The sequence below is a fragment of the Rattus rattus genome, chromosome 8 (genome assembly GCF_011064425.1).
Source record: "Rattus rattus isolate New Zealand chromosome 8, Rrattus_CSIRO_v1, whole genome shotgun sequence".
Lineage (NCBI taxonomy): Eukaryota > Metazoa > Chordata > Mammalia > Rodentia > Muridae > Rattus > Rattus rattus.
This window is the reverse complement of record NC_046161.1, coordinates 39,702,656-39,728,410: the sequence shown is the minus strand read 5'-3', so window position 1 is coordinate 39,728,410 and position 25,755 is coordinate 39,702,656. Positions and strand designations below refer to the sequence as shown.

General features: G+C 49.1%; 1 protein-coding gene across 4 annotated transcripts in view; it reads left to right on the top strand.

Annotated features, from left to right (window-relative positions):
• Positions 1 to 25,463, top strand: part of Tmprss4 (transmembrane serine protease 4) — a 32,627-nt gene extending 7,164 nt beyond the window's left edge. Inside the window, exons 1-13 of one of the 4 annotated variants that reach the window (XM_032909944.1) lie at positions 4,930 to 5,008; positions 7,866 to 7,899; positions 12,085 to 12,198; positions 13,603 to 13,755; positions 14,679 to 14,808; positions 17,289 to 17,390; positions 18,625 to 18,665; positions 20,342 to 20,501; positions 21,435 to 21,601; positions 22,389 to 22,487; positions 22,697 to 22,839; positions 23,964 to 24,113; positions 24,561 to 25,463. In XM_032909944.1, the coding sequence (XP_032765835.1) occupies positions 4,955 to 5,008; positions 7,866 to 7,899; positions 12,085 to 12,198; positions 13,603 to 13,755; positions 14,679 to 14,808; positions 17,289 to 17,390; positions 18,625 to 18,665; positions 20,342 to 20,501; positions 21,435 to 21,601; positions 22,389 to 22,487; positions 22,697 to 22,839; positions 23,964 to 24,113; positions 24,561 to 24,572 (1,359 nt within the window). In that variant the 5' untranslated portion in view covers positions 4,930 to 4,954 and the 3' untranslated portion in view covers positions 24,573 to 25,463. Of the gene's footprint in view, positions 1 to 4,929; positions 5,009 to 7,865; positions 7,900 to 12,084; positions 12,199 to 13,602; positions 13,756 to 14,678; positions 14,809 to 17,288; positions 17,391 to 18,624; positions 18,666 to 20,341; positions 20,502 to 21,434; positions 21,602 to 22,388; positions 22,488 to 22,696; positions 22,840 to 23,963; positions 24,114 to 24,560 lie in introns of those variants that run through there. The other 3 variants (XM_032909945.1, XM_032909946.1, XM_032909947.1) reach the window with 3 other exon arrangements.
• The last annotated feature ends 292 nt before the right edge of the window (positions 25,464 to 25,755 follow it).

Sequence of the window (25,755 nt, the reverse complement as noted above, 5' to 3'; positions counted from 1 at the left end):
GGGCCAGAGGGGAAACTGTGCTTTCCCTGGGTTTGATGGCCATTGCAAGAGGGAGATCACAACAGAGCCACCTGGAGCAAAAGGCCTCTGCAGGAAGCCAGGTGTCTACAGCCGCCTCCTCCCCAGAGGCCTGTACTAATGCCTCACTCTTGGCCTGCTCATTGTCCCATGGTGTAGCTAGAGGACAGAGATCTTGTAAACCTTGTACCACACCTCCACCCACAAAGCAGGGATTCTTGCCTCTTCTCCCCTCTCCAGGCCCTACCTGCAGTTAAGAGCCTGGCTGAAACTCAGTTCTTAAATGACAGAACTGAATGGCAGGCTGGTAGCCAAGATAAAGGTGGGTCATCTGACACCTCTCTCCTGCCCCCCAGGCCTTGCCCTGCAGCTACTATACCTTGGAATGGGTAAGGTTCTCTACTCTAATTGCCAACAGGTCAGCACCTTTGTGGTTTATTACAGGGCACAGTGGTTTCTAATGTAGCAGCTGGGCTGAGGTTAGGTTAAAAGAAAGCCAACACCCTGTAGAGACGTGTGAAGCTGGTGCCTAGCCTATTTTGCTGGACAGACATACTGAAGTCACAGGGCAGGACTACTTGGAAGACAACATGACTGCTGCCACTGAAACCTTTGATCGCACCTTAAACTGCTGCATTGCTGTATCCCCACACACACACACACACCCAGGATGAAGCGCCCCTCCATAACCCCTTACCTGGCATTGTGGAGGCACCCAAGAGACAGTCTTGTTCCCAGCCTGATGAAGCATCAAAGTGCACACATAGCCACAGGTGGGCAGACTCCTGCCAGCGGTAGGACTGACGATTAGGTGCAGGTTTGGGGGTCAGAGTGGCTTAAGGCTACCTAGAGAATCCCCTGAACACCAGAGCTAGCTGTGGCCAAGCCTAGGTCTTCCTGCTAACTGTAAGCAGCCCCAGGTCTCTTGGCTCACTCAGAGAGCAGTCCCCACCCCTCCCAGGGGTGCTCATGTCCCCCTGTCACTGGCCTCAGCAACTCAACTGTGTAAGCCGCAGAGGGTCTGTGTATCCATCACCTGGCAACAGCAGCATCTTTAGCTCCAAGGTTTCCCTCTGGGATCAAGGAAAGCCAGGGCCTTCCCATGGGATCCCAAAGCTGCCACAGGGAAGAACAAAGCCAGCGAAACAGCCTCTCGGTGCTCTGGTTTGTCTTCCTCATCCCCACTCTGTTCTTCCAGCTCTCCTGCTAACCTCTTCCCGGAGCCAAGTGATGTCTGGGCTGTGGAGAAGCAGACAGCTCTGGGCCTCTTCATTATTGACCAGTGGGGCCACTGTCCATTCCACTGTGAAATAACCAAGTGTTTCACCATCTCCAAAAGACAGTTCCCAGCGGCTTGATGGGGACCCAGTATTTGTCATAGAAATCGAGAGGAGTAGCCCAGTTGGATGGCAAGTCACAAGTCACACATCCTTAGCTGTTTCTTTGTGGCTTTTCTGTAGAGTTTAAAAACAAAAGCTGCCTGGCCAGCTGTCTCGGGGTCGTCGTCTCTCTGAAGTAGTGGCTAAAAGGAACCATTTGATATTTGGAACTCAGCTAAGCCCAGGAACCTCTCCAGGATTTAAAACAGGGGGGAGGGAGGGAGAGAAGGAGAGAGGGAGGGAGGAGTGAGAGCTGAGAAGGACAAACAGGGCAAAAGATGGAAGACTCAATAGTAACAGTAACCGGGGCATTCCCAGACACCAAGGCTTCACCATTCATGGATGCTTTGGCCAAGCCAGGAAGCAGTTCCCAGGTCTCTGTGCCTACCAACCATGGAAGGGCTGTAGAGCTCCCAAGGGGGGGTCTCTGCACGTTGATCACAGGCTAAGCACAAGCAACAAGATCACATTGCAGAAGGGTAGAGACTCAAAAGGGTGTACAACCCCTTAAGAATGCTTAACCACACAGGTCCTGGAAACTTCTGGGAGATGCAGACCCTGAGTCCAGAAGCCAGAACCGGGAGTGGGGTCTGCCCTTTACTTGCTTTAAAACCACAGAAGCCACTTTGTGGACCGGGACCTCGGCTTTCAATTCTACAAAGTGGGAATGTCTGGGATTCCTAGAGATGAAATATAATAACACCTTTGAAAGGTTGCAATCGATAAATCAATGTTCAGCCTTCACAGGTGGCTTCTGGATTAATCTGTTTCTTGATAGTGACTGACTAGAAAACAGAGCAGGAAGATGCTCTGAGCTAACCAGGGAACGGCAAGTGCTTGCCCACAAAGCATCCATGTTCTACTGCTATCCTGTTCCCACCTGTGTCAGGGATTCTCAACGTGGTCAGACTCCAGCCAGCAAAAACTTGCTCCAGATGAGCCCTGATGTGGACCTGGATTGAATCAGACTCACGAGTCGGGGCTCTGTACAGTCTGAATGGATAGAGCAGGTGGCCTGGCCCAGCCAGCACCTCTGACAGGAGTGTGGAGACTGGAGCCTTCACTCAGGCTATACAAGGACTGGACCATAGTAACTGTGGCCAGCTCAAGAGGTTGAGCTCAAGTAAGGATCATCAAAGATATTCCTAGCAATGAAGAAGGAACCACAATTGGTCTTCGGTTGTGTTTCAACATTCCCTCTTCTGATGACTCTAGGGTAGTATCTTTCCTCTGTCTGGCTTCAGGGAGAGTGGTCCAGAATATTCTCTAGAGACTGCACCCTTGACCACAACTGAACCTGCCACTGGTGGGGTCTGGGGTCTCTGAGTACCACATGGTACCCACGTGTCTCTGCCTCATCTTTTCCTTTCCTTAGTTCAGGATTTATTCTGAACTCGGTTCCTCTTTCTGCTCTTCTCGGAACATCTCTAACATTGGTGGTCCCCAGCCATCACCTGCCTTACTGACACTGGCCTTGGTACCTATGATCTGCAACATCTCCACTTCCTGGAAGTTTGACAGCCTTCCATTTCGAACCTCTCTCTGTCAAGATGTTCACCCAGAAGCTTCCAGAAAGGGCAGAGAATAAGGTTTCAAGGTTACAGAGGAGAACCAAGAGAATTGCTAAGCTCCCCTAACTCCTTGGCACAGGCAGGTGACAGACTTTTGGTTTCTCCAGGAGTGCACAATGTTGGCTAAACCATGCCTTTGATTCATAATATTTCACTATTGATTCACACAGAATTTATTAGAAACTCATTAACTCATTAGGTTAAGAATACAGTAAGCTCCCGTAAGTCCACACAGCAACTGGGGCTTAGAGCAACTTCTGTCTATACTCATGAGATTCCTCCTCACCTCTCACATGCACACCCATGCCCCTGCTGAGGTAAGAGAGGAAGTCTTTTTTGCTTATTAATTTAACAAAAATTGACTGCACCTACTTACCATCCGAGGAATCGAGTTCAATGCACTCAGCTGATGTAGGCCCCGCCTACCCCCGAGTTCCACGTCTATTATTCTCTTGCTTCTTCATGAAAAGGATTCTGAGCTCCGGGGGAACCTGTTTGGACTTTACCCTTGTTACTCAATTGCTAATGTTCCATTTTGTTTGCTATAGCTTGGAGTTCGTTTACTTTTACTGCCGTGTAACATTTTATTGTGTAACTGTATTTACAGGCAGATTCTTAAAAGCTGGCCCAAGACCAAGTCTTAAAACGGAGACAGGCTCATTAATGTACGGACTCAACACCATTTATTCAATATTCACCCTATCTCACGCATTGTAGGAAAGAGTTTAGATGCAGTGATTAATGGGGCAGTCACGGTTCCGTGACTGTGGAACTGTGTTTTAAGGTGACTCACTGTTTCCTGCCTTTTGTTTGCAAATGAGGACCGTGTTCTGTATCCTACGCCTCGACTAAGCCACCAGCAGTGGGAAGCATTGCCTGACGTGAGGTATCAGGCCAGGTCAGAGCAAAATGAGCGGTCAAAGTGCAGAAAGGTGTAGACTGCACTGTTGTTGTTGTTGCTGCTGCTGCTGCTATTGTTGTTGCTTCTGTGTCCTGGCTTCTAGTATAATCCTTCACCCATTATGGGTACAGTCAATGCCGAGGGAATTAGTAATAATAATAATAATAATAATAATAATAATAATAGTAGGAGGAGGAGGAGGAGGAGGAGTAGGAGTAGGAGTAGGAGTAGTAGTAGTAGTAATACACAGAAGAAATTCGTCCTACCTCCTCCAATTGATGGAGGCGTGTACACACAGGTAGAGTCTATATAGAAGAATGCACCGATGGGAAGGCCCACTGAATGGATGCTCTTAGTGTCCACAACCTCCTCTAGCCTTCCACATCTCAGCAGACACCCTAACCTGCTTAACCGATGTCCGAGGGCATGACAAAGCCCATGGTGTTAAAGTTCCAAACACACACAATCATCTCCTTCTCTAATTCCTCTGCCTCCCCTCCTAGTTCTCTGCAGCTCCTCGATCACACGCACTCGCTCCTGAGTGCCGTCCCCTTCCTGTCATCCAGTCACCACTCACATGTGACCTCTCTCACCCTTTCCCTTGACCCTGTCTTCATGTCGACACTCCCTTTTCTTAACCCCACTTTCTTCTGCAGGCTCCCCAAACCCTGTGGGTTTTTTCTGGCTTATCTACTTGTCGTCACCACCCCCAGGCCCTCCAAGGGGTGTAGCTCTCGGTTGTCTTTTTGGGCACCTCTCCCTGTCTGCTGGGACGAATGCTTAGTGATCCCCGACATCTGCCTCTCAGGGGATCGGGTCCTGGCACGGTATGAGTATTTCTAACTCATCTGTTTACTTTAGCCATGATTTAATGCTAACCACCGCGGTTACCACACACTTGGTTTCAGTCCTTTTTAATCTGGAACTGACTAAGTTAAATGGAAGTTCTTTGCCTGCTGTGTGTAAACCGCTGTTGGTATTGTTATCTCCTGACTATGAGTCCATAGGACCAACTGCTCTGATCTGTTCTCATCCTCATCCTGAAAGATGACCAAGAAGAGCCTGGGAGTGAGCAGAGCCCAGAGATGTGTCCAGTTGTGCACAGGCACAAGCCTGATCTTAACATTAAGAGTACAGAGGCGAGAAGTGAGACCAGGGCTATTATTATTTGCCAATTTAAAATAAAATCTTAAATAAAAAAAATAAGAAACAGGAAAAGGCAGAGAAGTGGAGACTGCCCAGAAAAAGGCCGGGAAGCACGGTGGATGAGCAGGCAGGAAATGGTGGCCAAGTGTGACCTTGGCACGTCCCACCAGAAGACTCATTTCGTTTCTTTCCCTAAAGTCCACAATCAGTAGGAAGTAGAGCCTGTATTCCTACTCGGTCCTTGTGAACTATTGCATCAGCCAGCCAAGGCCTAACGACATCGAAGGGCAAAGCCTGGCACCCCTCCAGAAGACTGCAGACTTGAATGCAGAAGGACAGGGAGGCAGGAAGGAGCTCCTGACCATCACTGGGACCCCCATGTTTAACCATGAGAATAGATAGTCCCCAAGTATTCCTTTGTAACCAATTTAGGATTTCCACACATCCAGAGCTTAGAAGAAGTCTTTTCTCTCCCATATGGGACCAGAAAAAATCCCCAGTAGGATGTGTACAGGATCCTGCTGCTTTCTCCCATTGCCTCTGGTATCTGTGACCTTGGTGCAGTACTGGTAAGCAAGTCCCTCCTTAGAGGCTTAACGGACAGAACTCAGGAACTCCCCACCCTCTACAAGACCTGAAAGGGCAGAAGGCTCTGAGGGACTCAGAGATTAAAGGGGGGCTCAGAGAATGGGAACCTGGACATCACCCTCCCTCTGGCCCTTGTCTGCAGAGAAAGGAGTAAATGTACTTTGCATGTGAGTCTCTGCTCAAGTAACCCTCATGTTTGACCCCCTGTGGTTGTGTGTGCACTGAGCGCACATGGGAGGGGAGTGAGCAAATGTAGGAAATGCCTGTGCGTGTGTTTGTGCACGTGTGTCATTGCAGAGCTAGGACCACACTCTCAGAAATGCCCCGTATCCTAGCAGACTTTTGTTTGGGCTTGCCTGCTTTATTAGGTATAATCCACATGCAGCAAACAGCTCCTCCCTAAAATATACCTCACAGTGAAGGTCTAACACACGTAAACCCAGTGTAGCCAACACCCAAAGCAAGGTCTAGAAGTTTCTCAGTACACCAGAACAATCCACTGGGCTTCTTCCTATAACCACCCCACTTCCCAGGCAGTAACACTGTTCTGACTGCTAGCACCCTAACCTTTACCTTCTGTCTCTGTGCCCATGTGTCAATGTCACTGGGCAGCACATGCTTCTTAGTGCTTAGTTCTTTCGTCATGTCATGAAGTTCGTCCCCATCGTTGCCGTTAGCCTTGGATTGGTTGCTGCCATGTTCTTGTGAGAAAGCATTTGACAGAAATGATTTAAAGGAGGAAAGGTTGATTTGACTCACGGACAGATGCAGAGAGCTTACCTGATAGATACTTGGCTACATGCAAGAGAGGGTGGGTAGTGGAGACTGTCTTTTACTGTTTCCCAATAATGCCAATGTGTTTATGAATCCCTCAGTCAATTAATCCATTAGACCAATGATCTCGTCAGTTCTGGAGATGTCAACACAGACATACTCAGAGATGTGATTCACCATGTCTTAGGCACTTCTGTGTATGTATGTGCACATGTTTGTGTGTGTGTGTACATGTATGTACATGGATGTATCATGTATATGTGGAGGTCTATGGTAGGTGTATTCCTTGATTGCTCTCCACCTTTTTTTTGAGACAGGGTCTTTTCCTGAAATTGGAGATCACTGATTTTTCTAGGCTAGATGGCAGCAAGTCTCGGGATTCTCCGTCTCCACCTCCTCAGAGCCAGAATTATAGGGGCGCGCCACTACACACAGTCTTATGTGGGTGCTAGCAATCTAAACTCAGGTCTTCATGCTGATTAACTTCAGGCGGTTAACCAACTGAGCCATCTCCACAGTCTTCCATAGGCATTTTTGAGTCCAGCGAAGCTGACAGCATAGAGTAGCAGGGGGTTGGAGAGGTAGTTCAGTGGGTAAGAGCTCTTCTTAACCATTGATCTGATACCCTCTTCTGACCTCCACAGGCACCAGGCATAGAAGTGGTACACAGACATACATGCAGGCAAAATTCCCATACACATAAAATTATTTTTAGATAAAAAGGGTAATTGTAAGAAGTTTGTTCCTGTCTATTGCTGAAATTCTATTGTGTAGATAATTCACAATCTATTTAGCTACTCAAGCATTAGGGGTTTTCCAATGTTTAGCCATTACAGGCAATGCAACTGTGAAAACTCAAGGGTTTTTGCTAGATATGTATAAGCACTTCTTTGTGGTGATTATGCACCACAGTAGATCTGCTGAGCCATCAAATTATAAACCAGCCCTGTGGTTACTATCACATCATTTAATCAAAGCACTGCTATAGTTTATATCCCACTAACAAGCATAGACATAGACAGCAGTTGCTCCCTGTCCTGTGTTCTCACCAACACTTAATATTGTCAGTGTTTTTAACTTTAGCCATTCTAATGTCTAGATAGTGAGAGCGATTTTTGCTGAAGTCCGAGTTATACTTATGTAATGGATAATTGCAGTGAGCATCTTTTGGCATTATTGGACACTTAAGTATCACCTTTATTCAAGTCTCTACAAAAAAATACAATAGATGTAAAGGTAAGCAAATGATTGACAAAGGGAAAAGCAACACAGATAGCATCCAGCAGCCGAGCATATCTGAGGCTCCTGAGTAGTCTCTACAAGTGGCAAACCAGTCGAGCCAGGTCAAATAGGAGTACGGGTGGATTTTTCATTTCAACCAGTAGCTTAGACAGACATAGCAGGAAGAATACAGCTAGGAAGCGAGTCCTGTGAGTCTGGATCTCAGAGATCCCCTCACTCAACTTAACCTTTCTCCTTCAATTGCAGGAGCCAGACAGTGGCCAACCCCTGAACAACCATGGTAAGTTCATGTCCCCGGGCCTTTGAACCTCAGCTACTGAGTGAACCACCATCGTGCTAAATGCTACGTGTGACGTCAGTCCACCATCCATCCATCACTCAGCGAAAAGCACTAAGTACTCATACATTCCAAGATTTGTTCTCTTTTTAAAAAAAAAAAAAAAAAAAAAGGTTTGGTCCTGGAGGAAATGTGACCAGCAGACCTAAGAGCCAAGAACAGTGACTCCCCAGCCAGGCCTGATCTGCATGGAGTTGGGCAGTGTAGGCCCCAGTCACATGGAGTTCATGCCACCAAGAATTCAGGGCTCTGGTGTTTTACTGGTAGAACAGAAAATAGCTGTGGATTTCTGACTATAGGAGATAGATTAGTGAATAAGTAAAAAAGCTCCCAGTTTTAAGGGTTTTACCTCTCTTGTTATATTTTTTTTTTGAATCATTGACACCTACTTCTGATAGCCTACACATCAACAAGACAAGTGAACGAGGAACACGTCCATAAGACAGTGGCCAATCCCACTCATGCTAACGTCTTATTTGAATCACAAGTTAATAATAACCAGAAACAATAACTCAGCGAGTAGAAACAGTACCTCCTTTGTACTCTGGAGTTAATGTAACAGTAGACCATAGAGTCCCCAAAGAACACCAGGCTTCCCCTGGCTCTCCCTGTGCCTCACCCAACGAACAAACCCAAGAACTGCCAAACCAGAACACCTGGTGGAAAGGAATCTGAAGGGAGAGACTGTGCAGCTGCTCAAGTGATGGGGAATGCTGTGCTAACCAGGCTGGATGAGTCAGCCAGCCACAGGGAAGAGGGTGAGCGTGAGGGGGTGGGAGTGGTAAAGGAGGGGGGTCTGAGATCCTGAGTCCCAGAGGTCAGGAATAACACTCAGGTCATTCAACACCAGAAAGCCAGCCTGTGGATGTGACTGTGTGTGTGTGTGTGTGAGAGTGTGTGTGTGTGTGTGTGTGTGTGTGTGTGTGTGTGTGTGTGTGTGTGAATGCTGAATTAGCAGTGAAATCCACTTGGGTCAGTAAATGAAGTCAATTACACGGCTTAGAAGGTTCAGAGTACAAAAGTCCAGAAGTGAATGTGACAAGAGTCCCTGTTGTCACTGAAGGGGAAGGACAAGGTAAAACCACCTTCCTGGAAGCTCTATCTAGAAGCAATAGGCAGGACAAACGGACAGAAGAAACAACCATAGGCAGGGAGGAAATTTCTGAAATTTAAAAGTTAAATAAGTTCCTTCCTAAGGAACATCCCTTCCAGAGAAGGGAAGCAGATTTTCTCTGAAACAGTCAGAACACAATCCAACAGAATGTTTGCTAACCATGGAAACAAATCAAGCTCATGTCCCCCAGAGTCAGTGACCAGTAAACAAATCACTCATGGATGACTGAACAAAATATTGATGCATCCGTGGCGACAGAAGCAGAATAATTCTAAAGACTTGGTGTGTGGACTTTAAAAACAGGACCAGCTAGCGTTGTCAATAATCTGCTTTGTGCCAGGCCCTCACAATTTACAGGCCATACCACGTCTTATTTACATACCCAGTGCTGGGCCTCTGTACAGTTCAAACTCTCCATAGAGAAGCACAACATTTGAGCTCTCTTATCAACAGTCATTGAAACCATCATTTATGGGGCACTGGCCTCTGGCATACATCGGTCTGAGTATCAGCTGAGCAGAGGACAGTGGGTAGAGCAGACACATGACTGACACTGTCTGAGGCAGAATAAAGTGAGAGCTGGGGGAAGGACAGACAGGATGCGCCTAAGAGAGCAGAGCCAAGGTTGGATCATTTCCCATTCTGTGGACACTAGTTGGGTGTCTGCTGCGGGCTGTGTTCTAGGCGCTGGGGACTCAGAAGTGCACAGAAGACACTGTCTTCGTGGTGGCTTCGTTTCCATTTCAGGGAGGGGTGGAAGGAGACAGAAAACCTGCTAAAGTAGGTCAGCGATGATAAGTGCTTTGGGGGAAAGCAGGCAAGTGGAGAGGATGGTGAACACGCAGTGGTCCCACCTTAAACAGAAAGATCTAGGGTGGGCTCACACGAAGGACTTGAAAAAGAGGTTGGAAGAAGCTGAGGGAGTGAGCCATGTAGATGGGAAAGCAGAAGAGCCTGCCTACTGCTTCCCAGGTCTCTGAAGCTCTGGTGCCTCTTACCCAGCTCTCCTTGAGAGAAAGGGCCCCAAATGCCTCCTGAGTTCTTTGCCTGAAGGAAAGGCACCTGCAAAGACCCGGAACCTGCCTTTGATGCCAACTGAGAACTTTTCACAACCTTGTCATGCCCCGTGTCCTTGGCTAGCCATGTGTTCTTTTGTGTCACTGTGGCCGATACACCTGACACAACTTCATGGACACAGGACTCATTCTGAAATAGCTCCAGAATGTTCCAGTCCATGAAAGGGTGTAACAGAGCAATTCACATGATGTTGCAGAAAATGGGACACAATAAAAGGAAATTTAAGAAGCAGGCAAAGAAAGTAGGCTCCCAAATATACACCCTCGGGGATCTACTTTCTCCAGCTAAGCCTTAACTCCCCAAGTTTCTAGACATTTCCAAAATAGTGACACCATTTGGGGACCAAACACTGAAAAACTATGAGCCTGTTGTATCAATTCAGATTCAAACTATGACACTGTGTGAAGCAAACGTAACTGCTTGTTTGGTTGGTTGGGGTTTTTTGTTTGTTTGTTTGTTTGTTTTACAATTTGTAGGCAATGATAGTCTTCTATGTGAATTCCCTGGTCCCAAAGTCTTTCATTTCAACCCTCCTCCCCAGGACAATGAGACAACAGTCTCATCGCATACCCTTTCTTGTTCAAAGCGTTCCGTGGCTCCTCAGTGCTGTCAGGACAAATGCCAAACCCTAGTCTGGTTTTCAAGTCTCCACAAAAGGACTTTGCTGTTCTACCACCCAACAGGCTTTGACCCACTTCATACCCAAGGACACTAGACACTCACAGTACCCTGCCGTGCCTGGGTCTGAACTGTCCCAGAGCCCCTGTTTCCTGTTTTTTTTTCCCCTGTATCAAACTATCACTCACTCGGGAATCCTTTCCCAGAATCCCTCTGGTGATGTCTCTACTCTACCTTCTTCCACCTGGTGGACTGCCATTTGTCCTGTTTGTCTCCCCGCCCCCAACTCTAATCTCCTTAAAGACAGGGACCATGCTGAGGGCTTGCTGTGTGTTGAACTAACTTGGAGGTGGGGTCCTCATAATACATAATAACAACTCACAAGTGTTCATCAAAACTCTGCTACACCCTCACTATTTGGGGAGGCGAAGATTAAGGCAGTGGGCTAGGGGCGAGGCTCAGATGGTAGGATGCTTGCCTAACTTGTACAAACCCTTCTGCTGCATGCCCCAACACTGCTGAGAACAGTGGTGGTGGTGTATGCCTAAAATCCAAGCACCTGAAGGACCACAAGTTCAAGGTCATCCTGGTCTGCATATAGAACATGAGGTTAGCCTGTGCTACATGACCTAGTTCCCCTGCCCTTTAAATAAAAATGATTGGAGAAACAACTGAAGAGGAGCAAAGGAGTAAAGTCTAATGTTCTCCAGCACTGGGGGTAACTGCAGTTGATGACATTCGATGTTCCAGAAGAGATAGTGAGAGAATTCTGGATGTTCCCAACACATGCACAAAAATAAACGTCTTACACGACAAACAGTAATTACCCTGACCTTACCATTATGTAGCACATACATTTGCTAAAATGTTACACTATACCCCCCAAAATATAATTATGTGTTGATTAAAAATAAAAAATATTCAAGAATGGGGCAGGATAAATGATAAAATTCTCATATATCATGGTAAGCACCCAAGTACATGTGTGACAAGCTTGGGCCCCTCCCAGGGCAGGTACAGGTCAGGCCCAGCAAGAGTGACATCTTGTACAAGGTAGGGCAAGACAAGGGGAGGCGGCAGGCACTGCCAACTCCTTTGAGAAATGGTTATGAAAGATAGGTGAATCTGGGCGAGGGAGGGGAGGTGGGAGAAGATGTGTTCTCAAGGCTCAGCCTTGCCTGCAGGGATAACTGTCAAACTCTCACCAAACTGTCACCAGGGCATCCTGATACAGGCCAGGGGCAGAGGGCTATGGGCCTTGGCAGGACTGGGTTCTGAGTGTTCACTGCACGCTCCTCCCTCTGTCTTTCTCCTCGCAGATGTCCCTCCTTTTCGCAAACCCCGAAGTCCCCTGGAGACCTTCAAAAAGGTGGGGATCCCCATCATCGCGGTGATTCTGAGCCTGATAGCCCTCGGGATTGTGGCCCTCCTCAGTGAGTTATAGCCCCCACACAGCTTTCACCCCACCCCACCCATAGGTGACAGTACAGGAGCCCCCATGCTCACCCTCACCCCCTCAGCCAGCCACAGACCTCCCCAGTCCTCCAACCCACAGTGATAGGCAGGTGATCTGCACAAAGTTTTTTTTTTTTGGGGGGGTGAATCTTCAAACCTCATGTCTCCACCCCTGCTTTGAAGGGAACCTTCTTCTAAGTGCAAGGGGAAGGTAAGCAAATCCCCCAGTTCTCCCAGATGGCTTCTCTTCCAGATGGTTGCTATGCACGTGGCACCCATTCCAAACCCACACAGACAGTGGCAGAGGTACCCACCCCCCAGCCGCCTCCTTCCCATCTCCTGCAAACTGACAGCTGGTGGAGGAGCAGGGTGAGGGGGCTGGATGGGGTATCTGTGCAACCCTACTATCTGTCAGGCTAGAGAGTATTTCTGCCTGTAGAGAGCGGAGGAGAGGAGGTACTAGGGAAGATGACCAGGCAGGTAGAACCCCCTGCCCACCCCAGCTTGGTCTTCATTAACCCTGATGTCATCTTAGGCAGCACACTCTGTGACAATGATTTCCAAAGTTACAGCAGGGACTGACCATGGCTCTCACAGCAGGGAACGGAGCATAGGAGACAAGCTTAGGAGTCAGGGATGGGCTTCAAGGCCCCTCGTGGAACCTGTGTGCCCAGAAAGAAGTCCACTGAGCCTCTGGAGTATGAAATGCCTTTAAGCATCATGAATAGCAATGAGAAACCTTATGTCAAAAACCTGGGTTAAAAGCTAAGAGCTGGGACCCTGGGCATGCAGTGCCTATACAACCTGGGCAAGGCTTGCCCGCCCTTGGGGAGCCTTATTTAGAGCTCAGATGACATTTGCTGTAGCAGCAGATACCACCCATTGGATGGCATAGAGACCTTCTGCTTGAACGCTTAATTCTATAGTTGGACACTGAGGTTCAAAGCCCAGGCAAGGCAAGCAGGTACAGAGACTGGGATGAGACCCCAGTTATCTGACTGACCAGGTTCTCATCGTAGTAAGAGTGGGTGTCCACACGTCAGACACCACCTCTAACCTTGAGAGCCCAGGGTGGTTGTGAGATGGATAAAACTCAAAATCATTTCTTCTCAACTTTAGTTGGCCCAGCCTGATGCAGGTGTGTTAGTTAGCTTTCCATTACTGTAACAAAACACCTGAAGGTAACTCCCAAAAGTTGTGCAAGTGGGCATACACACACACACACACACACACACACACACACACACACACACAAAAGATTCATTGTTTAAATTGGCTGCCTGCCTCCTGCCAGCCTGACTTTCAGAAAAAGCAACCCCTCTCTGTCCCTAGCCGCCTGCTTGACCCCAGCCTGCTCTGCCCCTCCCTAATGTACCTTCCAGTCAAGGTGGTTCTGGATAAATACTACTTCATCTGCGGAAATCCCCTGACCTTCATTCCGAGGGGCCAGATGTGTGATGGCCACCTTGACTGTGCCTCGGGGGAGGATGAGGAACACTGTGTCAAGAACTTCCCTGAGAAGCCTGGAGTGACAGGTGAGTCCAGGGACTGAAGAGCAGGAGGAGGGAAGGAAGTCTGTCCAGATGTGGTCTCTGCCCCCCTTCTTTGTCAGTGTCTAGCCCTGATAGAAAACGTCCCCAAGAGCAGGGCCATGGCACATGCACCTTTAGAGCCCAGCACTGGACAGGGCACACTCTCAGGAAGGGCTAATGATCTTGAGGGGACAAGGGAGCAGTGCTGATACTATGCTGGCCGTACTTGCCTTTCTAGAGTGCATGACCTTGAAGGTTCCCCCTTGATAACTCCACTAGACTAGAAATGTTGTCACCATGTCATTTAGCTAGCCAGCCATCCTTCTACTCATGTTATTTGCTGTGACATACTAGGGAACAGGACAGAGGGAGGTAACTGAAGGAGTAAGTGTTTCAAGTATAAAAGCTGGGCTCCTCAGGCTTGGTTGACCCACTAACACTTATCCCAAAAGATAACTAATCAGACCCTTTGAGGGCAGGGATGAGTGACTCCCTGTGCATTGGCTCTTAATTAGTGAGGTTAAAACCTCTGGATGCCTGCCATCCTAATACCAACAGAAGTTTTCACTCCAACTCTCTTTCTCTCTCATCTTCCATGGAGAAGCTACCAAGTCCCTGGCTGGGATGTTTTCCCAAACTGGGCAAGCTCTATAGGCCTTGGTAAAGTAATTGTGACACCAGCCATCAAAACTGATACCCATCTGAGCAAAAGGAAAGGCTGTCAGTCATTGTCCCTGGGCAGCTGGCTTCCCCCTAGCTGCCATCCAAATTAGGCTCTAGTCAACTGGAAGAACGTCCCTTGACGTTGAGTGTGTCCTCAGCTCTGGGTTGGGGAGTAGCGGTGAGGGAGGGGGCTGGTCTCACGATAACGTCTGAGGGCTAGAATGGACCCACCCTCCAGCTGACTCAGACTCCTTCCCTCCTAGTCCGACTCTCCAAGGACAGATCCACCCTGCAGGTACTGGATGCAGCCAGAGGGACCTGGGCCTCAGTCTGTTTCGACAACTTCACAGAAGCACTGGCCAAGACAGCCTGCAGGCAGATGGGCTATAACAGGTACTCCACCAAGGCCAGAGGGGGCTGTCACCTTAGGCCAGCAACTTTTTTTACCTACCTGCCTTCCTTCTTTTCTTCCTTCCTTCATTCCTGCCTCCCCCTCTTCTTCTCTCCCCCCTCCCTTTTTTACTTCCTATTCCATTTCCCTAAAACCGCGGACATGAGATTCATACAGAACTATGTTTGAATCCCAGCGCTTTTATTAACAAGGAGCAAAAAGATAATCCCCCAGCCTCAGTTTCCTCATAGTTACCAATGTCAATCTCATGAAAGATTTCTTTTCTCCCAAACTACTTCTCCTTTGTCCTTTTGTGAGAAGTCTTTCCCAGACCATAACACAAAAACTAATTTACTATGCAAAGTCATCTAGGTTAAAATTTAGCAGGAAGGAAGACTGGGGGTGTAGCTCGGTGGTAGAGCATTTACCTGACACGTGCAAAACCCTGGGTTCCATTCTCCGCACTTGAAAACAAAAATAGCAAGGACAGCCTGATTCTGTTGGGGCCCATCACCAGAGTCCCAGCTCTCTCGGTGAAGTGCAGAAGCAGGTCCAAATCTGGAGTGGATGGAAGGTACATGCAGGGTAATTAGCATTACATATATTTATATTCATTTGATCTTGGCAGAGAGCTCGAAGCATGGTTATATTAAATCTGTTAGAAGCGGGTTCCGAGAGAACAAGCAGCATGCTGGGGCAGAAGCTGGGAGGTAGAGGGGTGGAATCTGTCCGCGCCTCGACCCGATTCCTGGACACCACGAGTTCTCATAGCATCTGTTTGTATAGAGAATTCTCTCTACTCACAAGGCTTCATCAGTGACAGAAGGGACAGTGAGGACTGGTCCCTCGGGAGCCTAGCTACAGAGGATGGAAAGGAACCCAGGTGGTCTGCTGCAGACAGGGATCACACTCTCCCTAGCAGGCTGAACTTCCTCAGGACTCTAAGAAACCGAGTCCAGAGACAAGACAGACTGCTAGACAGACATTGCCCATCGATCACAGAGTTCTATCCCTCTAGAGGTCCCTAAAGCAGCCTCTAGGTTTTGTCCCATAGATGTTCTGGGCAGCCAGTATAAATCCATATGGCCTCTGTCCCCTCTGCCCCCTCTTTATAAAGCTCTCTCCCCTCCAGAGGAGGAGAACTCCCAGCACCCTCTAGTAAAGGGACACCTGTCACCTCATTTCCAAGGACAATAGGCCCAGCACCTGCTGTCCCCTACTTCCCCTGCAGCCGTCCCCTCCTCCACTGCAGTCCAGCCAACTGCAGCGTCAGCTGGACCAGATGCAGCAGCAGGCTGTCTAAGTTACGAAACTGGGAGTTTCCTGAGGTTCTTAAAGTGGTAGAGTCCCAGAATTCCTACACTTCTAGAAAGCACTGAAGCACCAGACAGCACCGCCCGACCTCTTCAGCTTTAGGACATCAAAGTTCATGAAATAAGCTTTGCTGGCTATGTTTACTGACATCTTTCTCTCTCCTTCTGTGTCAGAGCTCTCTGCTCAAATCTCTCTACTTTCTTTCCTGCCTTAATTGGAAGTAAACCTTTCTTATCTAGGGACACAAAGCCCTAGGTGGTCCAGTGTAGGAGTCAGGGACCACCTGGCTCACGCATCCTTTTATGGAGAAAATTGGGACTCGGGGAGACACACAGGATAAATATGACTCACCCATGGTCACACACCAAACTGGTGTCAGATCCAGCATATTGGAACTTACGTCTGGGGGGCTCTTTAGACAGACTCTGGTCATCCCAGATCCAGCACCCGCTTCACCAAGGAAGTGTTTGCAGTCCTATCTGGGTGTGGATTAGCCAGCCAGGGACATGGATTGGCCCCAGATGTCTATGCAAAGCTTGACCTGAGAGGACAGACTGGAGAAGAAGGTAGAAATTTAGAAGGCGAAAATTTAGCAAAGAAAGAACCAGAGAACCAAGTAGTTAAGGAAGGCTTCCTGGAGGAGGAAGACTTGAATACAGGGTTTGAAAGAAAACAAACATGGATTAGCAGAAGGGAAGGGAAAGGGTGGACCAAGTTTCAGGAAGTTCCATCTGGACTCCTATGAGAATAGATCCAGGCTTCTCCTATCTCCAGGGCCCTTATATGGAAAACCAAATATCCACACTCCAGCTCCCTCTGTGCTGAGACAGGAGGACATCTGGGTCTCTTCACTTCTTTGCTCCCACTGATGTGAACCTGAAAAGATGCTGGAGCATCTGAGATCGGGGCAGAGCTGGGTGTGAGGAAAGCAGGCCCCTAGCCCTCCACAAACCTCGGCTGCTGGGCCAGGAGATCCTGCCAAAGAAAACAAGACCACAGTAGCCAGAGGTGGGCTGAGCTCTGCCTTGATGTGGGGCTGTCCCTGTGATCCAGCGGAGAGAGCCAGCCGTGCCCCACTAACCTGTGCCCCCTCTCTGGGAGCAGGGGCTCTTTCTGCCATCCAATTCCAGCCTCTGCCCCAGCTCACAGTTGACTCTCCCTACCACAGCCAACCCGCTTTTGGACCAGTGGAGATGGGCCCAAACCAGACTCTCCTCGTCACCCCAGTCACAGGAAACAGCCAGGAACTTCAGATGCAGAATGGAAGCAGGTGAGTGAGAGGACACATTCTGACCCGCAGAGGCTACCTAACACTGGAGAGCGGCTCAGGGTTGCAGCAAGGGGAACACAAGCCAGACAACAGGAAGAACTAACCGAGCAGCTCATTAAATGTCCACGGTTATGGAATCCCATTTTCAGGCTCAGGGGGTATTCTCTGCTGGCCTTTTCCTTTAATACAACATGCACTGTCCTGCTCAAAGGCAGAGCAGTGAACAGTGACCTTCTCTCTCCCTGAACAGTCAAGATTAACACCTCCCACAAGCTACTTCATGCTTACTAGTGAGTTGCCTGGTAGGCAAGAGCCTGAAAGAAGCTTTGTACATCCCATCACTTCCCCAGGCCAAATCACTACCTTCTAATGCTCCAAAGAAGGCTCTCAGCCCTCACCTCACCACCCCACATTAGAGCACAGCTGACTCAAAACAAAATCTGCTACAAGGCAGCCGAGGCTCCAGGAGCAGACTGGCTTCTTAGCATTCAGGACGCTGGACAGAGTCTTAACACAGTAACTCTGGAAAAGGACAGGTTTAGTGGAAAATAACAATCTGCAGGATCCCATCAAAATCCTGTTCTGTTTGGAAGGGCCACCGTGCGGCAGGTTCTGCTCCCTCCCGGGGTGCCAGAAGCCCAGACTAGCTTTGCACTGGACAAGGCTCTATATGTTGTAGGCGCACGCACAGCCACAGGAGTGGTGCATCAAATCAAACCACACTGAGTATTAATGCAGTTCTACCCACACTCTGGGTTTCTTGCAGTATTAACGGTGGGATTGAAACAATGCCAACCAACCAGAGCTTCCAGGGACTAAGCCACTACCCAAAGACTATACATGGACTGACCCTGGGCTCCAACCTCATAGGTAGCAATGAATAGCCTAGTAAGAGCACCAGTGGAAGGGGAAGCCCTTGGTCCTGCCAAGACTGAACCCCCAGTGAACGTGATTGTTGGGGGGAGGGCAGTAATGGGGGAGGATGGGAGGAACACCCATATAGAAGGGGGAGGGGGAGGGTTAGGAGGATGTTGGCCCGAAACCGGGAAAGGGAATAACAATCGAAATGTAAATAAGAAATACTCAAGTTAATAAAGATAAAAAATGCACCCCCATAGGCTCATATATAAAAAACAAAAAGGGTGGGGTTGAATCGGCGGTTCACAAAGGCTGAGTTCCAACCTCCCAGCCAAGGAGAAAGCAGAAGCCACAGGGCCCCGTGTCTCTCTTTCAGATCCTGCCTCTCAGGCTCCCTGGTTTCCCTGCGCTGCCTTGGTGAGTACACCTTATCTCTTAGAGTCTGGGCCAGCAATGGTTAGAAGAAAGACCTACATCATCACCGCTCTGTCTCCTAGCCTCCAAGTCCCACTGTGTGGGGCCGAGCTTAGACTTACAGATCAGTGTTCCTTCAGGCGGTTAATGCCGAGAGCTCCCCTTCTGCCATCTGCCCTCAGTTCATGGTCTGGGTGTATTAGATTTTATTGTTGTACTGAGATATCTGAGGCAGGATAATGTCAAAAAGAAGCCATAGGGTTGGGGATTTAGCTCAGTAGTAGAGCGCTTGCCTAGCAAGCACAAGGCCCTGGGTTCAGTTCCCAGCTCCGAAAAAAAAGAAAAAAGAAAAAAAAAAAAGATATGCCACAATACAAAAGAAGCCGTGCTTGGCTTACAGTTTTAGAACCTGGGGGTCTAAGACCAGAAAGCCACCTTGGGTTTGGCTTCAAGTGCTGCCCTAATGGTAGGTGGTGGTTCATGTGACAGAATGTGAATAAAACAAGAAATTGGACAGCAGGGTAGGCTCTATCTTGTCCTAAGTTCTCGAAGACACTCAGGGACCACAAAAACTACTTTATTTTCCTCAAAGGGCAGTTACTCTGATGACCTAAGGGCCATTAGGCCTCACCTCTTAAAGAACCCACTGCCTCATCACCACCACACTCAGGGCTAAGCTGCTACCTTTGGGGAAGGCACATTCAAACCATAGCCTAACTGTTCCAGAGACTCCCAAGAAGGTCACTGGCTGGAAGGAAGCTCTCTATAAAGACCGTGTGAAGCAGTTCATAAGAGTTTAGACCCCCATCTTGCCAACCAAGAAGCTTTGAGTGAGCGAGCACAGGGGAAGTGGAAAGCAGGGTTGGATCAGACAGCATTTGGCAGGCACAGGACCAGGCAGGGGAGAGATGGCAGGAAGGGGCCTTCTTGGAAAGGTCGTCGTGTCAGGGAGTGTCTGAAAGACCAGAGAGGCACAGTACAGGGCAGAGAGGTGCCTCTGGAGGTTTTAGTTTTGGGTTTGTTTGTTTTTGATTATGGGGCAGGTACGTGCATGCGCCCGCAGTACCTGTGGATACCAGTAGAAAGCATGAGATCCTCTGGAGCTGGTTGACGTGAGCCGCCTGTTGTGGGTACTGGGAACCAAACGCAGGTCTCTGTAAGAGAAGGCACCCTTAGCCACTGAGCCATCTCTCTAGCCCTGACATTGAAATGTTTAACTCAAGTTCAAAGGTCATAGGTAAAAGGTAGGTCAGAAGACAGGGTGGCCAATGGGCAGCTCCCTTAACAGAAGGAAGAAACCCAGTTCCTAGAATGTGCTTATTCCCTGATACCAAAGTAGTTTGTGAGTATCTGTTTACTCAGTGGGGAGCTTCTAGGGACTGTCCCTTGAGGCAGGGCAAGGGCTTTCAGAATTCGTGATTCCACACCCTTGTTTGGTTTGAAGATGATAAATTCCCAGCACGATGGTCACAGCCGTGTTCAAAAATCTAAATTCCTATCCACAAACTAGAGGTGGGTTTCAGAGAAGCCTGTGGGGTTCAGAGCTGGTGTGAGTGGTTTCTCCCATCATTCCCGTACCATTCCTGAGGTTCCTACTTAGGGGTGCCTGGAGAGGCAGCCCCTCCCCAGAAGCCTGACTCCCCCTCCTTACTTCTCCCCCCACCCCTGATTGAATCCAGACTGTGGAAAGAGCCTGAAGACTACTCGTGTGGTGGGTGGGGTGGAGGCCTCTGCGGATTCTTGGCCGTGGCAAGTCAGCATCCAGTACAACAAGCAGCATGTCTGTGGTGGGAGCATTCTGGACCACCACTGGATTCTCACAGCAGCCCACTGCTTCAGGTAAGTGAGATGAGGAAGCTAGGAGGGCGAGGCTGTGCAGGGAGCCAGCCTGGTTTCCTGATTGTGCACCCGTATCCTGCCCCATTTTCTCTGGGTGCAGCTTCTATGCAATGAGACACCAGCCATGATGTCCTTGCTAAGCACTGAAAAATCCGTGCTGGTCTCCAAGGTTGAACGCTATTGGGTGGAAAGCTCCAGACACCCAGGATCCTCACCCATTCCATCCATGCTACTGAAGGTCTCCCCACACACCTGGGCTCCCAAGAACTTGTTTCCTCTTTGTAAGTCTTCCAGGAAATGACACCAAGATCTAGAGTCACTGCCTACGTCTAGAAACTGAACCGAGTGTAGAGGATCCTTCAGTCCAGCAGACAGGGAGCTGGCCAGGCCTTGAGAAAGGGGCTCCACCCAGGGCTTCTTCATTTCCCTTTCATTCAGCATCTGGAGAGTACCAAAAACCAGCCCTTCAAACTGTGCGCGTCACATAAACCCCATGTTGCCTTCAAGGTTCCCAGGCCTAGATCAGGGGTTTTACAGTGTTTTGAGACTGACAAGGGCGCTAAATCCCCTGCTGGGGAAGAGCCCTGCACACAGGATGTGAAGAATAAACAAAAGCTTGAAAGCTCATGACAATGCAAAGATAGAAACAAGGCTGGGGGAGAGACTGCCAGGTCATGAAACCCAGGAGAGAGGCAGCCCCTTCCCAAGCCCTCTGGGTAGAAGTTCCCTTGGGCTCCTTTTATGAAGAAAAGGAATCAGATCTTTTCTAACCTGGCTTCAGGAGGGTGGCTCTCAGATCGTCCTTTCCACCATGCCTGTCCCTCCCATCCCATGATCTCCTAAAGCATCAGCAGACTTGGGGGCCTGGCCCTAAGTAAGCAGAGCCCTCTAAGTGCTTGGATGCTCCCATGATGTAGCCATCTCTCTCCCTAGGAAGTATCTTGACGTGTCCAGCTGGAAGGTGAGGGCCGGCTCAAACAAGCTGGGTAACTCTCCGTCCTTGCCTGTGGCCAAGATCTTCATTGCTGAACCCAATCCCCTGCAACCCAAAGAGAAGGACATTGCCCTCGTTAGGCTGAAGATGCCGCTCACATTCTCAGGTAGGAGGTGGTCCCCGGCCACAGAGCCCCTAGGTGAACCTTACTCAGGTTCTGCTAAGCAACTTTAGACACATCCTGTTCCCACTCAAGATCTCAGCTTACCCGTGGGTGTTCATATGTCACCTCCATATCACTGGTGCCATGAGACCTGCGCTAGCCGTCAAGCTGACGTGCACGTCTTCCCTGGCAGAGATTCTTCTAAGTCTGTACGCTCTATTTGGAAGATCAAAGTCATCTGCTCTTGGCGTTGTCAGGGCCCTTTTTAAAGAATTGTCACCCCTAGCCAGTGCTCAAGGCCCTGCACAATAACCCTGCTGGAATGTCCGTGTGCTTCTGCTTGTTTTCCTCCGGAATAAGGAACCTAGCATTTCCTGGGTTTTTTTTTTCTTTGCATGTGCATGTGCATGTGTCAGAAGACAGCAAGGGCTCAGGAGGAGGTGAACAGCTCAAGTGGTGTTTGTGGTTCCAAGGGACCACAGTGGGGAGGTTGGGTGGACAAGTTTGAGCATGCTTGAGAATAATTGCCTAGCCTGCAGAGGTTGACCTCTGACTGTTCATTACCTAGACTTAGGGGATTTGGGGCAGAGAATACTGGCTAAGCACATGAGAGGGAGGTGAAGGTATTGTGAGGTCAAGGGTGGAGGGCCTCACTGGCGAGTGGTTTATTCTCTCGAGGAATTACCTAACCTAGTCTCACTTAGACCAGCAAGATCCCCAACATGAAAAAGCACCAGAAAACAATAAGCCATCCCTAATCTAGGATCATCTTCCCCTCTGCTCCTGGTAGGCTCGGTCAGGCCCATCTGCCTGCCTTTCTCTGATGAAGAGCTCATGCCAACCATGCCAGTCTGGGTCATTGGATGGGGCTTTACAGAGGAAAACGGAGGTGAGTCTTGGGCTCAGAACCTCAGACTCCTTGCCCGAGGGTCTTATTACCCTCCCCAGTGGTAATAAGAAATAAGAACGTCCTTCAGAAAAGTCCACCCCAGCTCACCATGCACCAACACCCCAAGCAGCAAAAAGTATTGATGGCCTGGAAAATTAACCTGGGCTGAGGGAGGAGGAGAATGAGGAAGTATGTTTCCAACCTCTCAGGGAAGATGTCTGACACGCTGCTGCAGGCGTCAGTCCAGGTCATCGACAGCGCACGGTGCAATGCGGAGGATGCCTACCAGGGGGAGGTGACTGCTGGCATGCTGTGTGCAGGTACCCCACAGGGTGGCAAGGACACCTGCCAGGTGGGTCCTCGGAAGAGCACGGGAAGCTCTGTGGACAGGAATAGGTCCTAGAGAGATGTGAACCCCTACAAGCTGGATGCCCGCACAAAACCTGGCAGACTGGGGTGCTTGGTTTGTGATGGAGGAAGGCAGAAACGTGGCCTGAGAAAGAAGGAAGGAGGGATGGGTGGCTAGATGATATTTGGCTCTAGATGAAGGGAAAGTATCTGAATAATATATTTCACATTTAAAGATGCCATTGCTACCTTCTCCACCCACCCTCACTCCCCAACATCTATGACCCCTTTGGGGACAGTGGCTCCAGGTCTATTTTCCCTCTCGCTGTCCTGTGCCTTATCATAAAATCATCCCATGCTAGGTGAGCTTTGGTACATGGACTTCTTCCCATCTCCATGGCCACTGGGACTTGTGAGCAATTCCTGTGTATCTTCTTACCACCCCAAACCTCCAGAGGATCTTTGGAGCCATTTTTATTCAAATTTCTCAGTCTACCACCATCTCCAGACATCAAAATCCTCATTCAAGAGCTGTCTCTAAATCATCCCTTGTGAGCCGTGGACACAGCAGATTTAAAGACCGTGTCTGCCCTCAGGAACTCATGGTGGCAACATGGTGGCCGGCTGTCAGGCCACAGTGTCACTGGGTCTCAGAGAGAGGCAGTGGGTGTAAGTTTCACTACTTGCTTTCTGTCATCTGCTCATGTATTGGCTCTGTCAACCCTGTTGATCGTAAACTTCCTGAGGGCAAAGATCCCTTTTCAAGTCCAATGAATCCCAGTTATCCAGAACAGGACCTGCCATAGACAGGCACTCGATGGCAAAGCCAATAGATGTAGGAACTACTGGACTTAAACTAAGTGCACTTTGCTAGTGTAACTTATGGCCCTCTGATAAGGCAGGCAGCATGACCTCAACTTACCTGCTCACAGATGGACCATACCCCCCCACCTCCCACAAGAGTAATGGACACTGAACAATATTAGAAAGAAGGAGGTGGAGAAGTGAGTGCACACAGAGCCATGGAGAGTGCAGGGAAACAGATGGACAAGTTGAGGGACAGGGGGAAGAAGGCTACCCTTAGCCTGCCCTGCCCTCTCCAACAGCTCCTGCCCTAACTTTCCACAGGGTGACAGTGGTGGGCCTTTGATGTACCATTATGACAAGTGGCAGGTTGTAGGCATCGTGAGCTGGGGCTATGGCTGTGGGAGCCCAAGTACCCCTGGAGTGTACACCAAGGTCACTGCCTATCTTGACTGGATCTACAACGTTCGGAGGGTGAGTGTTCCAGCCCCACCGGGAGCCTTCCCTCACTATGTCTACCCTGAGGGCATGCACCGTCCTTAGATTTGATTTAGATAGCTCTGACAACCTTTTACATCCCAAACACATTTCCTTCCCAGCAAGCTGACAGCCTGAGATCTCTCTATTAAAGCCAAGATTCCTTAGTTTGGTTGATCTCTGTGAAATGCAAGTACCTTAGGGTACAGAACCCTAAGCTTTCTCATTCTCCACAACCAGAATGAGCCTGCTGAGTCCTTTCTAGGAGGACGGTGCTAAGGGTGTAGAAAGGGTTATAAGGTTTCCCGGTCCCTGGAGGAGAGAGCAGGAGGACAGGCAAGCAAAATGATCTTAGGAAAGAAAGATAATGTCAACCCTGTCACTACTTTGTGGATTTTGAGTCATCTGATTTTCTGTCTGCCGTTTGTCTTCTTTTCTTTCCAGTCTGAGATGTAATGTTGCTGTCTGCCACCCCAGAGGCTGCTTCCCCTCAGACCTGCCTACTGTGTGATCCCTCAAAGTCAGACATGGGACAAGAGCCTCCTTGAACAAACTCTGGTATTTCCTGCAGCAGCCAAGGACTCAGACATACGCATTGCAGAGGTGCCTGGAGTGGAGTCAGGTGGACTGGCTCAGCCACTCCTGCCTCTCCCAAACCCTGGGAGACATGCGGTCCATAGGAGTGAAGCCATTGACACAATTCTCAGAAGTGTTATTCAGTCAAGGTGGCTCTCTCTTCCACTGAAGGAAGGGAGGCCAGCTTTCTCCTGAGAGCCCAGACCAGTGAGGACTGAGTAGATGAGACAAGGGTCAGAAAAGCTTTCTTTGCCTCGTCGTGAAAGCACAGGGTTAAGAGGTCAGTCGCTTCTAAGGTGAGGTGTATATTTTAATGTCAGGGTATTATTGTCCCTCCTGTGGTCAATATCATTAAACGGGTACGAGAAATCGCTGGCATAGACTTTCTGGACTGCATGATAAGAATCCAACTAGGACTGTCACACCTTTAGTCTTTGGGCTGGTGCTACATGACTGGTCCCAGAGCACAAAGGACAAGCCACAGAAATTATTCCACCTGAGTCTTCATTGCTGAACCAATACGTTTGCTGGGGTGTCTGGCAGATGCATGGGTAATTTGAAGGCAGCTGCCTCGCCAGCAAGCCCTCCCTCAGCATAGATAATAATACATGAAAGCAACATCACTGGAATTCTCGGCACAGCATTCAGACGGCTTCACTGAGAAGCTCTGTCGTGTGTATCACCTCTCCCCTGGCAATTGGTGGCTGCTTGTGTATACTTGTCACGACTCTTATGACTCTGTGTATGTCTCATAAACTACACCTCTCATTAGCTTTCTGTGTCTCACCAGCCTTCCTCCTCTTTCCAGAATGGAGCATTCAGTTCCAAGATAATGCATACAAAACTCCACCCCTTCTTCTAGCTCTTGTGCATTTCTGCTCGTTTGTTTTGCTTTAACCTCCTCTTCAGTGATGTTCCCTGAGCCTCAGACAGGTCGATATACACAGCTGATGTCTCAGTTTGGGATTCTACTGCTCTGATAAACACCATGACCAAAAGCAAGCTGGGGAGGAAAAGGTTTATTTCATCTTATAGCTCTCAGGCCACGGTCCGTCACTGAAGG